Genomic DNA, 13,384 nt, shown 5'->3' with positions numbered 1-13,384 from the left:
CTCTCTGCGCTACCCCATGTCTCTCCCACCCTCTCAATGAGTGCTTTTAGTTCGAGGACTAATGTTTCTCCTCTCGAACAACTTTACCGTAGAAAAAATCGTGTGATTGGTAATACGAGTTCGTGAATTCCCCTTTTCCACTGCAATTATCTTAGCAAGTATCTACACTACAAGAAATAATCCGATGACCCACGTATTTATATTCAAAATAATCCTCTAAGAGTTTTTTTTTGTGTGTGAGTTTCTCGTGTTTTTTTTTGTTAGAATTTATTTCTTCATTATTCGAGGCTAAATTTAGATCTTTACAATTTTGTATTGTATCTGAAGCTAAATTTAGATCTTTACAACTTTGTATTATACAAGTTCTTGTATGTTCGACCCAAGTAGAATTGATTTCTTGATTATTCGAGGCTAAATTTAGATCTTTACAACTTTGTATTGTAAGAGTTCTTATATGTTCGACCCGCTTACATGCCGTCTTCGTTAAGGATGACATGTAAAAATATGAAAAGTTAAGAGTACGAGTCACTTGTAATTTATATGAAAAGTTAGAGTACGAGTCACTTGTAATTTTATTACCTCTATGAGGTGTATAAATATAAAAAGAATAAAGCTCATTTGGCCTCCTAAATCATAGAGCCAAAGTCAATTAAGCTCTCGTTCTTTTCAAATCAGCAAATAGGTCCCCATACTATTTGGAAATATCTTTAACAACAACAATGTCCGCGATCTCGGTTTCTTACGAACACTTTTTGTTATAGTACTGTGATTAATTGCCGCCGCCAAAGCTTAATTTGCATCCAATGGATCAAATTCCTCAAATTGGAAAACCTTTATGCCAATATAAAAAGATATAATAATAATTTTAATATTCATGTCATTTCGAGTTAGTAAATCAAATTCTAACCCAATCTAAAAATTTACGTGTTAACCCAAAAATGATTCATTACTTGTATAATGAAAACACTAACTCACTAAATTCGTGTTGAGTTCGTGTCATGTTGTCATGTATACAATTATCACCTCTACTTGTACGTCAAGAAAAGTGTAAAATCATGAAAATGGAGTACATACATCAAGAAGATACTCCTATTCAGGCAGATCGATGGAGCTTTCTCTTTCAGTCCTTCCTTTTCTTAGCATCATCGATATAAAACATAAGCTGCAAAATAACCAGATCTCAGGATAAACTTAGAAAACCCGGGTTAATTACACTCATCACGATCCTTCAACTCTAAAAAATGGAACAGAATTGTCATAACTCTTTATTTTGTATCGAGAACCCCTCACTGTTTGATTTTTTATTTCTTTTGTTGTCTGTTTGACGGGAAATTAGCAAACTCATTTGCCCGAGATATCACTCGGTCTCAAGTCAAACCGAGTGATATCTCCGGTAAATGGATTTACTGATTTCCAGTCAAAATGACATCAGAAGAAACAAAAATCAAACGACAAGGAATTTCCTGTTAAGAAATAAACTGGTAAGGAAAATTTTGTTCCATTTCTGATAATTCGAGGACCATGAATGTAATTCATCCAAAAAATCCTCCATAAAATCTAAACCACATTGATAAATATTGGGCTGTCAATTTTTGACACGAACGACAACCCACTTGATACAACTTATTTGACATGATTATTACTTTGTGTCATTTATATCATACATAATCACGTGAAATATGTAGATCATATAACACGATTATGACAGGTTACCTTAGTGCCGACATAAAATGTTATAAACATGCCACCAAGTACCGGCAATCCTGCAAAGATGGAAGATCACATCATAAAGCCTGCACATATCTGATAATATCAGACAGTATAGCATGAGCAGGATGTTGATTTATTTACCTTTTCTTGTAAGAAAATGTGAAATCAACCAGTTAATGCCTGAGGGCCCGATTACAAAACCGACAAGGTTTGCAACCTGCATGCCAAATAGTATACGATAAAATGTTAAAGTGCATTTACAAAGAGTGGGAGATGTTCCCGTAGTTTAAAAAGTTTGCAATTTCGGGTTTGAAGTTTCATCCATTTGCAGAGACAGATTTATTTAATAAAATCGCTTGTAAACAAGGGAAATTTTTAGTCATCTTATCTTTTTTTTTTTCTATTTTAAAATGTTTTTATATGTTACAAGGAGTACAAATAAGACAAAAAGACCGCTAGTATATTTGGATGATTTAAAGCGAAAAATTATGTCTTTGCAAATAGAAAAAAACTAAAACCTGCATTTGCAAGCTTTTTAAACCATAACACTTTCCCCTATTTTGGGTTAAATCCATCAGTCGCTGAACTTTCACGGTTGTCTTGAAATGGTCACTCATCTTCAATTTGTTTCAATAAAGTCACTCCGGCGACTTCAAGAGCAAAAAAACACCAAAAATATGATGTGGCTTTCACGTCACCACTGGTCAACTTTCAGCATTGATCAAAACGACAGATGGCTACCACCTAGATGACCAAAATGACATGCGACTGCCACCTAGCTGGCACATGTCGTTTCGGTCAGCTAGGTGACTGTTTTTAGCATCCAGCTTGTCTCCAGAAAAAAGATAAAGCATTGTGAAACCAACTTTAATATTTGCTTTAGGTGGAGGGAACTTGAACAAAAATGAAGCTATGCGGATAAAAGAATTTGCTTTTCTTTTCTTCTTTTTTTCCGTTCATTCTTATAAAGCAAAGAGAATTCAAACAAACTATGTGCAAGGGGAAATTTTAAAGTGCGAATTTAAAATTTCAGTTTTCAGCAGTTGATTTCATAGTCAATCACATACCATTAGACATGTGATGGTGATAGCACCAGCAACTGCACGAAACTCTCGGTAAAGAATCTCCCCAACCGCAGTTTCTGCCTGAGAACATAATATAGAGATCGGAACTCAGGAATTAGGCTAAACATAGTTTTTTCTCAGATATTCTACAGATAGATAGATAGACAGACCACCTTTGTAGCATTGGACATCGATTTTACAACCATTTCTGGTACAAAGAATAAACATGTCAACCATGCCCATGAAAGCAGTTTCCTGTCAAGGAAATAAACTGTCAAGTACGACATAGGGAGGGATTAGTTACACCCACGGTATTCAATTATCAGAAATGGCAAATAAATGTCATAAATCTTAAATTATAAACGAGAAAGTCATCGTCATTAGATTTTGGTTTCACCCATTTTCCTTTTATCCGAAACCACATACGCATTTGCTAGAGATACCACAACAACAACAACAACAACAAAGCCTTAGTCCCGAAATGATTCGGGGTCGGCTAACATGAACCATCATATAAAACCGTGAAAATCAAGTCGTGTCAGCGACACAGATTCGCTCCCTCCACTCCGTCCTATCCACTACCATATTTTCCTCAATTCCCAATAAACTCATATCACTCTTGATCACCCTCCTCCAAGTTTGCTTAGGTCTTCCCCTACCCCTCACCACTACATCCCTTTGCCACTCTTCGGTTCTCCTAACCGGCGCATCAAGCGCTCTACGTCTCACATGGCCAAACCACCTTAGTCGGTTTTCTCTCATTTTATTCTCAATAGATGTGACCCCTACTTTTGTCCTAATTATTTCATTACGCACCCGGTCCTTTCTCGTGTGACCACACATCCATCTCAACGTACGCATCTCCGCCACCGACATCTTATGGATGTGGCAGTGTTTCACTGCCCAACACTCCGTACCATATAACAATGCTGGTCTAATTGCCGTCCGGTAGAATTTTCCCTTCAATCTATTAGGCATGCCGGGATCACAAAGGAAACCCGTAGCACTCTTCCACTTCGACCAACCAGCTTTAATCCTATGAGCAACATCTCCATCTACTTCTCCATCCGTTTGGATAATAGATCCTAAATACCGGAAGCAATCCGAGGCCTGAACAACTCTCCCATCTAGGATGATTGTCCCTGCCTCCCTACTCCTACGGCCGCTAAACTTACACTCCAAATATTCTGTCTTACTTCGACTCAACTTAAAGCCTCTAGATTCTAGAGTTTGCCTCCATAGTTCCAACTTCATCTCCACTCCTTCTTTCGTCTCCTCAACCAACACAATATCATCTGCAAACAACATGCACCATGGTATACCATCTTGAAGTGAACTTGTTAGTTCATCCATAACGATGGCAAAAAGAAATGGGCTTAGTGCGGAACCTTGATGCACTCCAATCGTAATAGGAAACTCTTCAGTCTTCCCAACACTAGTACGTACACTCGTGCATACTCCCTCATACATGTCCTTTATGATGTCAATATATTTCCGCGAAATGCCTTTCCTTATCAAGGCCCACCAAAGTACTTCCCTTGGTACCTTATCATATGCTTTCTCCAAGTCAATGAAAACCATATGCAAGTCTTTCTTCTTATTTCGATAGTGTTCCATTAATTGTCTCATTAGATGGATGGCTTCCATAGTTGATCTTCCCGGCATAAAGCCAAACTGGTTTTCCGAGATCTTCACCGTCCTCCTTAGCCTTTGTTCAATCACTCGCTCCCAAAGTTTCATAGTGTGACTCATTAATTTGATTCCCCGATAGTTGGCACAATCTTGGACATCGCCTTTGTTCTTATACAAAGGGATTAAGGTACTTTTCCTCCATTCTGATGGCATCTTTTTGTTGAAGAACGTCGTCAACCATTCGATTCCTCTTTCTCCCAAACATCTCCAAATCTCAATAGGGATGCCATCAGGTCCTACTGCTTTCTTCAACTTCATCTTACTTAATGCCATTTTGACTTCACCCTTTTGAATTCTCCGCAGGCATTCATGATTTATCATATCGTGATGGATACTTATATCTCCAACATCTTGTTGGCGATCTCCATTAAATAAGTCATCAAAATAGGACCTCCATCGTTCCTTGATATCCTTATCTCCAACTAGGACTATCTGGTCCACATCCTTCACACATTTAACTTTTCCGAGATCTCTCACGTGGAAAAAAATTAATGAACTGTCATCCACATGGCATCTCCGCCGAATTTGTTTGCTGGTTAGCGGACAAAAGGGTCATGGGGTGAAACCAAAGTTAAAGGACGATGACTTTCTCGTTATGAATTTAAGATTTATGGGTTTCTGTTCCGTTTTTTATAGTTTGAGGACAGTGGATGTCATTAACTCCATAGGAAGAGATCATATCTTGTCTCGGAAAAGAGAAGCTGCTGAAAAAGAACTCATAGAAGTTAAGATTACCACTCTAGATCATGCCAGACAGCAACAAATGTGAACACAACCCATACATTGAGTAGCTTTCTCCGTGTTCCCCCAAGAGGAATATATAAGTACCTAAGATTACAGAACCCTTGAAAACATTCATATCATAAAAAATCGAATAATAAAAACAGGTTAAGGCTGAGGTAAAAGAGCTGGAAGTTGCACCTCACAAGCCATTTATTGTACGAAGCATGCCAGTTTTTCCAAAAAGTCTCCAAGTTGTAGCAATTGTTAATACACCTTGGCATGTTCTCAGGAACCTCAATACCACAAACCTAGATAGTCAAGTTGTTAGCAATACTTCTAGTGTTGTATACTTCGACACGGACAAAAAAAATCAAGAGGTTCTTATAAGTTTTGAAAAATTTGTCAATGTAACTGATCCAAGAATTAGATGACTTCCAAGAGGCTCGCCTAAAGACACAGTTCTAGTCCAACAACATAAAAAAGAACAGCAAACCAACATACTTACCAATGACCAGAACCGAAAATAGCGCCAAATGAGGTAAAATTTTAGCCACATGAAATTTAAGACCTGTATCAGGACAAGAAAAGTAGATCATGTAAGAGCTAAATATAAAATATTTTGTCAATTTTGTGCATACAAGTCAGCAAAACTTCTTTGTGGCAATAGCTAATTAACGAGACAGTTATGGTCATCCTGCAGTCCGGAAACCAAAATTGATGGATCTAAATACATATTTATTCTCTAAGATGGATACATAAATGGGCATACGAATTCTGAAAGGTTATTCACTCTGCAATTTTATTTCATGTTCGGTACTGTTTCATATGGCCGATCCATCTCAAAGTGGTCATTTGGCTAATTACCATTAGATCAAGTACGGTCGTTATGATTCATCATATTATCTGCTTATCAATTTCCTTAATATATTATTGAGTCTAAAAGGATTCTAAAAATACAAAAGATTACGCAGCTTAATATATGTTTAAAAATACATAAACGAAACAAAAATTGCAAGAAAGTAAGAACATCTTACCCCATAACCTATGATAAACATGTCCACAGGAGATAATAGTTCCCAGAGGCCACTGGTAAATGTGAAAGTAAATGTAATTAGTTCATATTACAAGGGTCATTAACAAATTTCATATTCTTGAGTTCAAAAGACTCTAACCTGATTGCAAAAGCATTGTAATGAAAAAGATGTGTCAAAAGTTCCATTAGGAAAAAGCTGAATATCCAACGCAACCCATACCAAGACACGTCTTGGATTTTAAAATTGTTCTGCGGCATGTTTAACTGCAGGAGCAATGTAGTATATGTTATAACAAAAATCCATGAAGTAGAACTACAAATGATCACATTTGGCAGTATAACTTGAAGAAAAAAACGAAATGGATATCGATAGTTATAATGAAACCACACCTTCAAGTCCAAAAAACTAGCTGATACAGTGCAAATTGGTAAGAGTCTCAAATCCAACCAACTTAAAAATCTGATCACATTCTCTAGTATAATTCTACGGCAATATATGCGAGCCATAAACCAAAAATTGATCAAAACATGATAAACCCACAACATGAAAGTTGCATACCTGGGAGGCATAGGCATTGAAGCTTATAATTGGCCCAGCAATATAAAGGGGCGCATATACCAAATAAGATAGGTAAATGGTAATGGAAAAATTATCAACCGCGATGCTTCTCTCCTGTATAAAATGAAGAAAATGAAAAACTGAAAAAAAAAAAATCCTTCTGATGATACAATAAAAGGGACAATAAGTACCGTAAGAATTATGCTTAAGAAGTAACTAACCTGCAGAAATTGATAGCATGTTTTTCCTGACTTACAAATACGGCAACTTTGATTGTGCTTCTGAGATCACCCAATTAATAAGTATTAGTAAACCTAGCCCGTGAATGCAAAAAGATATGGTTTATAGAGATATTTTTTTTTTTCTGTTGGGTGGAGGGTTGCGGTAGGTTTGTGGCGGCCAGCGTAAAACTTAGCCACATCTTATGACATGAACCATGATATAAACATCGTTGGGGCGATCCCTACTCAGCGACGCGCTGCACTTCCTAGACCCGGGTGTAGTGATAAATGTGCAAGGGTTGCTAGGTCGTCGCCCCGAAGCGGCGCGCCACCCCAGGACCCGGGGGTGGTGTCAAATATGCAAGGGTTGCGGGTAAATAAGCTAGTCCACGGTAATGGTAGGGGTAAGGGTAGTAGGTTACGCTTTGGGACATGGAACATAGGTTCTTTGACAGGAAGATTAGCTGAAATTGTAGATGTTATGAAGAGGAGGAGAATAAATATAATGTGCCTACAAGAAACCAAGTGGGTTGGAGCCAAGGCTAGAGAGATAGCTCCTTGGGGTTATAAGCTTTGGTACTCAGGAAAGGATAAGGGTAGAAATGGAGTAGGTATTCTTATTGACAGGGAGTATATTGATGATGTAGTAGCGGTGTCTAGGAAGAGCGATAGAATTATGAGTGTTAAGCTAGTGATAGGGGATGAGGTTGTGAATGTCATTAGTGCATATGCGCCACAAATAGGATTAGATGTCTCTATAAGACAAGCGTTTTGGGAGGACTTAGAGGAAGTGGTGCAACAGGTTCCTAGGGATGAAAAAATGGTATTGGGGGAGATCTTAATGGACACGTGGGTTCTAGGCGAGATGGGTTTGAGAGTGTTCATGGAGGGTATGGTTTTGGAGATAAGAATGAAGCAGGAAATGATATTTTGGAATTCGCATCAGCCTATGACTTGAGTATCATGAACACATGGTTTATGAAGAGAACATCCCACTTAGTGACTTATCGGAGTGGCGGTAATGCGAGCCAAATTGACTTTTTTTTAGTAAGGAGTGCTTGGAGAAAGAGTTATATTGATTGTAAGGTGATCCCTGGTGAGAGTACGACAACCCAACATAGAGTAGCGGTGCTTGATTTTCGAAGTAGGAAATGTATAAGAAAACAAACACCACAAGTAGAGACTAAGATTAAGTGGTGGAAATTGCAAGGGGAGAATCAACAAAAATTTGTGGATGAGATGACCAAAAAAGATACTTGGATTTTTAATATGGATTTAGATATAGATTCGATATGGACTAAGATGGAGCATAGTATAAGAGAAGTAGTGAAGGAAGTTCTAGGGGAATCTAAAGGTAGCATGCCACCAGGTAAGGACACATCTTGGTGGACAGAAGAAGTTCGACAAGCAGTAAAGAGTAAGCGAGAATCTTATAAAATATTGGGGAAATGTAGGAGTGACGAGAACTACGAAAAATACAAAGAGGCTAAAAGGGAAGTAAAGAAGGTCATACGAGATGCTAGAGCAAAGTTGAATCAGGATCTGTATACAAGATTGGATACGAAAGAAGGGGAAAGAGACATATATAGAATTGCTCGGATGAGAGATAGGAAGACGCGAGATCTCGGAAAAGTTAAATGTGTGAAGGATGTGGACCAGAAAGTCCTAGTTGGAGATAAGGATATCAAGGAACGATGGAGGTCCTATTTTGATGACTTATTTAATGGAGATCGCAGACAAGATGTTGGAGATATGAGTATCCATCATGATATGATAAATCATGAATGCCTGCGGAGAATTCAAAAGGGTGAAGTCAAAATGGCATTAAGTAAGATGAAGTTGAAGAAAGCAGTAGGACCTGATGGCATCCCTATTGAGATTTGGAGATGTTTGGGAGAGAGAGGAATCGAATGGTTGACGATGTTCTTCAACAAAATTTGGAGAAACAATAAGATGCCATCAGAATGGAGGAAAAATATCTTAATCCCTTTGTATAAGAACAAAGGCGATGTCCAAGATTGTGCCAACTATCGGGGAATCAAATTAATGAGTCACACTATGAAACTTTGGGAGCGAGTGATCGAACAAAGGCTAAGGAGGACGGTGAAGATCTCAGAAAACCAGTTTGGCTTTATGCCGGGAAGATCAACTATGGAAGCCATCCATCTAATGAGACAATTAATGGAGCACTATCGAAATAAGAAGAAAGATTTGCATATGGTTTTCATTGACTTGGAGAAAGCATATGATAAGGTACCAAGGGAAGTACTTTGGTGGGCCTTGATAAGGAAAGGCATTTCGCGGAAATATATTGACATCATAAAGGACATGTATGAGGGAGCATGCACGAGTGTACGTACTAGTGTTGGAAAGACTGAAGAGTTTCCTATTACGATTGGAGTGCATCAAGGTTCCGCACTAAGCCCATTTCTTTTTGCCATCGTTATGGATGAACTAACAAGTTCACTTCAAGATGGTATACCATGGTGCATGCTGTTTGCAGATGATATTGTGTTGGTTGATGAGACGAAAGAAGGAGTGGAGAGGAAGTTGGAACTATGGAGACAAACTCTAGAATCTAGAGGCTTTAAGTTGAGCCGAAGTAAGACAGAATATTTGGAGTGTAAGTTTAGCGGCCATAGGAGTAGGGAGGCAGGGACAATCACCCTAGATGGGAGAGTTGTCCAGGCCTCGGATTGCTTCCGGTATTTAGGATCTATTATCCAAACGGATGGAGAAGTAGATGGAGATGTTGCTCATAGGATTAAAGTTGGTTGGTCGAAGTGGAAGAGTGCTACGGGTTTCCTTTGTGACCCCGGCATGCCTAATAGATTGAAGGGAAAATTCTACCGGACGGCAATTAGACCAGCATTGTTATATGGTACGGAGTGTTGGGCAGTGAAACACTGCCACATCCATAAGATGTCGGTGGCGGAGATGCGTATGTTGAGATGGATGTGTGGTCATACGAGATAGGATCGAGTGAGTAATGAAATACTTAGGACAAAAGTAGGGGTCACATCTATTGAGAATAAAATGAGAGAAAACCGACTAAGGTGGTTTGGCCATGTGACACGTAGAGCGCTTGATGCGCCGGTTAGGAGAACCGAAGAGTGGCAAAGGGATGTAGTGGTGAGAGGTAGGGGAAGACCTAAGCAAACTTGGAGGAGGGTGATCGAGAGTGATATGAGTTTACTGGGAATTGAGGAAAATATGGTAGTGGATAGGACGGAGTGGAGGGAGCGAATTTGTGTCGCTGACACGACTTGATTTCACGGTTTTATATGATGGTTCATGTTAGCCGACCCCGAATCATTTCGGGACTAAGGCTTTGTTGTTGTTGTTGTTGGTGGTGGAGTTATCAGAAAGATTTTCTCAACACGATATGAACATAAGCAGTCAGAAAGCGCTATCAAAAACTTGCCAGATTTTCTCAAGAGTAGATGTAGACAATATGTAATTGGGTGGTTACATGAAATATACATGAAAAGCTATTAAGAGAATGCAATTACCTTCTGATCAAAACGAGAATCTTCATGCGCCCAATGATAATCATATCCAAAGCTTATCATACGCAGCACAACTGTCAGAAGCAAAGAAGAAAGTTCATGCAATGCCCCCAACTACAGCATAACTCTTTATTTTTCTAACTTTCACTTTGGGCATCAAAAAATGTTTATGGAACTGAGATTCCAAGAAATTAATGAGGCGAAGAAATACCAAAATTGAAGCAAATGTGCCACCTAAAGGTGCCCCGAAAGTTATCCAAATATGCCCATCTTTGCCTATGGAATAAAGGAAGTCAAAACTTAGCAAACAGAAGTCGCATAGTTTCTAGTGGAAAGCAATGAAAATTAAAGACTTAAATATAAATTTGAGAACTCACCCAATTGTGGAGAATGAATATCCTTCATAAACACGATTGCATATAAGAAAAAATATGTTGAAACCCCAAATTACAAATGAGAAGTATCTTGTTCGTGCAAATATCTGCGGAAACACAAATCTAGTAAAATATGATACTATATTAGAGTGGTGTAACCATTCCTAAAATTGTACCACAATATATTCTAAGTTGGAAACAAACAAAAAACATCATTACAATGGAGTATATAAATCCAGCCCATCCATTGATTCTTTTGAGGGAGCCTAAGAGCTACTCAGCTCATCAGTTATACTAACCAAGCCAGTCCCTAGTCTTGCAATCAGTTTCTTGTCCACTAGTTAGCATGATAAAACAAAAAGTACATACTATCAGGCTTGTCAATTTCTGATACTACAACACCATTTACACAGACAACCCGCTTGACACGATTAGTTTGATACGATTATCATTTTTGTATCATTTATATGATATATAATCCTGTGTAATATATAGATCGTATAACATTATTATGACAAGATAACCCGTTTTCATACCCATACATACTATATAGCCAAGTACAATTATATTGAGGAAGCCAAATAACAACTATTATTAGGAAGAACATACCTTTACAAGAAGAAAATTAACCATGGCAAGGGAAAGAACAAATATGGTGCTAAAAGGCCAAAGAAAGAAGGAAATCAGCAAAACAGCAGCAAAAACAGTGGAAGAATAAAAGACTAAAACCGAATTGATGAAAAGACAGACACACCAAGCTCCATGAAGATAGGATAAGTAGGCCAAAGAAATGAAAAGCCAAACAAATGACATTCCCTTTGCTTTTAAACCGAAGAAAGCCCTCAAGGAGTTGGCCAACACAGCAAAAATCCCAAAAACGACTGTAAGAATAGGCAAGTTTCCGCGAAAATTTCTCCATTGAGAATCAGAGAGATCCTAAGTGAAGAAGTGAATAAGAAACCAGTAGATAAATTAAAAAAGAATGAAAGTAATTAATCAAATAAATTGAAAATTAATCCAATCAATTACATTGGGACGAGGGGGTAGAAACCATCCAGAGCGTAAACCATATAGCTTTGCTTCATGATCTGCATAACAGTGTGATAAGAAACAATAAACCCCAAAAAAAAGGGAAATTGTAAGTTGGAAAAATGAGTACCTGAAGAGAGTTGAAGGGATCGATGGATGATAAAAGTGTAGAAAGCAAGGGCATAAATAACCAAAAAGCTCAGCTCTTTCCGCTTCCATTCGCTTCTCATCTTGTCGCCGTTGCCGGCCGTACTTTGGATTTGAGAGCAGCACGGCTCCTTCAGTGCAAATCTGACCGGAGACCGGGCCACAAAATCAACTTTGTCAGTATCGGACTCGACATCAAACAGGATTTATAATTTAGTCATGGATCACTTGCTTCAACCAAACGACTCTTGTAACTAGACCAGCAAATTTTGTTTTGAATTTTACGGATAAATGGGACTGATGCATGGTGTGTTGCTTTCAAATGGAATTGATTATCTAAAAAATGTTTTCTAATTGAAAAATTTGAAAGAAACAATTCTAAACTAACTGAATAACATTCTAAAATACAAAATCATTGGACGAAAAAGAAACAAGCAAGAATTGAAAGCAAGAGCAGAACAGAGCAGTTGAGAACCAAAACTAAGGCTTCAATGTCAATAAAATCCGAATAAGATCAATTACAACTCATCAATTTTAAACAGAGACAAGTATGCTTGATAGCATTTTACCAGAAATTAAAAAGGACCAAGCAATAGAATCACAAAACCTGAAATTAAAACTCTTCTCCGATTCTGAATAAGAAGGGTCGAACGAACAGCAGGCAAGGGAATAAGCAGAAGATGACGGTCGAACGAACAGCAGGCAAGGGAAGGAGAAGAAGGCGGGGTCGAACAGAAGCCAATCGAGGAAGAAGAAGAAGAAGAAGAAGAAGAAGAAGAAAGGGGCGATGGAAAGACTTAGATTTTCATTTTTCAGGAATAAAGGTTAAAATTCGCCATCAAAGTTCGCATGAACCCCAAATCAATAGTTTACTATCAATTCAGTCCTTAATGTTGACGTCAACGGTCGAATTAATCGAGGACCAAATTCACTTTGAAAATATAATATATTTTTTAGGGTAATTAATTTAGTGAGTTACTAAACCCAGCCCCATTTTCACACTTTCGGTCTCGAAAAAAGACCTAACCGCCCTTTGAACAAAAACTGAAAATTTGAATCCCTCCCAAACTCTCTCAAACTCATTTTCATCCGAATCAAAGACAAAACGTTTGATGGAAGACAATCCGTTATCACCGAGAGTAGATGGGAGTGATGTTACGTCCGAAGTCGAGGTATGGTGTGATTCAGTACGTGGAGACCACGTAGCTAGTGCATAAAGAGAAGTTTTGTCGAGCATGGACGAACAAGGTGTTGCACTTAGGAAACACCACAACCTGTCGAGTGGAGAGTTCACATGCACAATTGAAACAGTGGTTGAATTCA

At 38.2% G+C, this 13,384-nt stretch overlaps 1 protein-coding gene across 1 annotated transcript; it reads right to left on the bottom strand.

Annotated features, from left to right (window-relative positions):
• Positions 1-927: 927 nt before the first annotated feature.
• LOC136205884 (membrane-bound O-acyltransferase gup1) lies at positions 928-12,911 on the bottom strand. Its single transcript, XM_065996725.1, has 20 exons — positions 12,669-12,911; positions 12,045-12,205; positions 11,915-11,973; positions 11,640-11,821; positions 11,495-11,543; positions 10,889-10,992; positions 10,723-10,787; positions 10,515-10,585; positions 7,003-7,062; positions 6,782-6,895; positions 6,362-6,486; positions 6,224-6,275; positions 5,695-5,757; positions 5,388-5,497; positions 5,202-5,294; positions 2,948-3,029; positions 2,778-2,855; positions 1,852-1,927; positions 1,714-1,763; positions 928-1,162 (listed from the first exon to the last, which is right to left on the bottom strand). The coding sequence occupies exons 2-20, from the start codon at positions 12,142-12,144 to the stop codon at positions 1,121-1,123; spliced, it is 1,575 nt and encodes a 524-aa protein (XP_065852797.1). The 5' UTR covers positions 12,145-12,205; positions 12,669-12,911; the 3' UTR covers positions 928-1,120.
• Between the last annotated feature and the right edge of the window lie 473 nt (positions 12,912-13,384).

This window comes from Euphorbia lathyris, chromosome 9 (assembly GCF_963576675.1).
Source record: "Euphorbia lathyris chromosome 9, ddEupLath1.1, whole genome shotgun sequence".
Lineage (NCBI taxonomy): Eukaryota > Viridiplantae > Streptophyta > Magnoliopsida > Malpighiales > Euphorbiaceae > Euphorbia > Euphorbia lathyris.
Note: the sequence above shows the minus strand (reverse complement) of the source record. Positions and strands in the feature narration are given on the sequence as shown.

Bases quoted from the DNA above. Each gene is read 5' to 3' on its own strand.
- LOC136205884 (XM_065996725.1), bottom strand. From the start codon at position 12,144: ATGAGAAGCGAATGGAAGCGGAAAGAGCTGAGCTTTTTGGTTATTTAT. The intron at 7,063-10,514 runs GTAATTGCATTC...GGGTGATCTCAG, and splicing joins ATTCTCGTTTTGATCAGAAG to AAGCACAATCAAAGTTGCCG. The intron at 2,856-2,947 runs GTGGTCTGTCTA...TTATGTTCTCAG, and splicing joins CGATGTCCAATGCTACAAAG to GCAGAAACTGCGGTTGGGGA.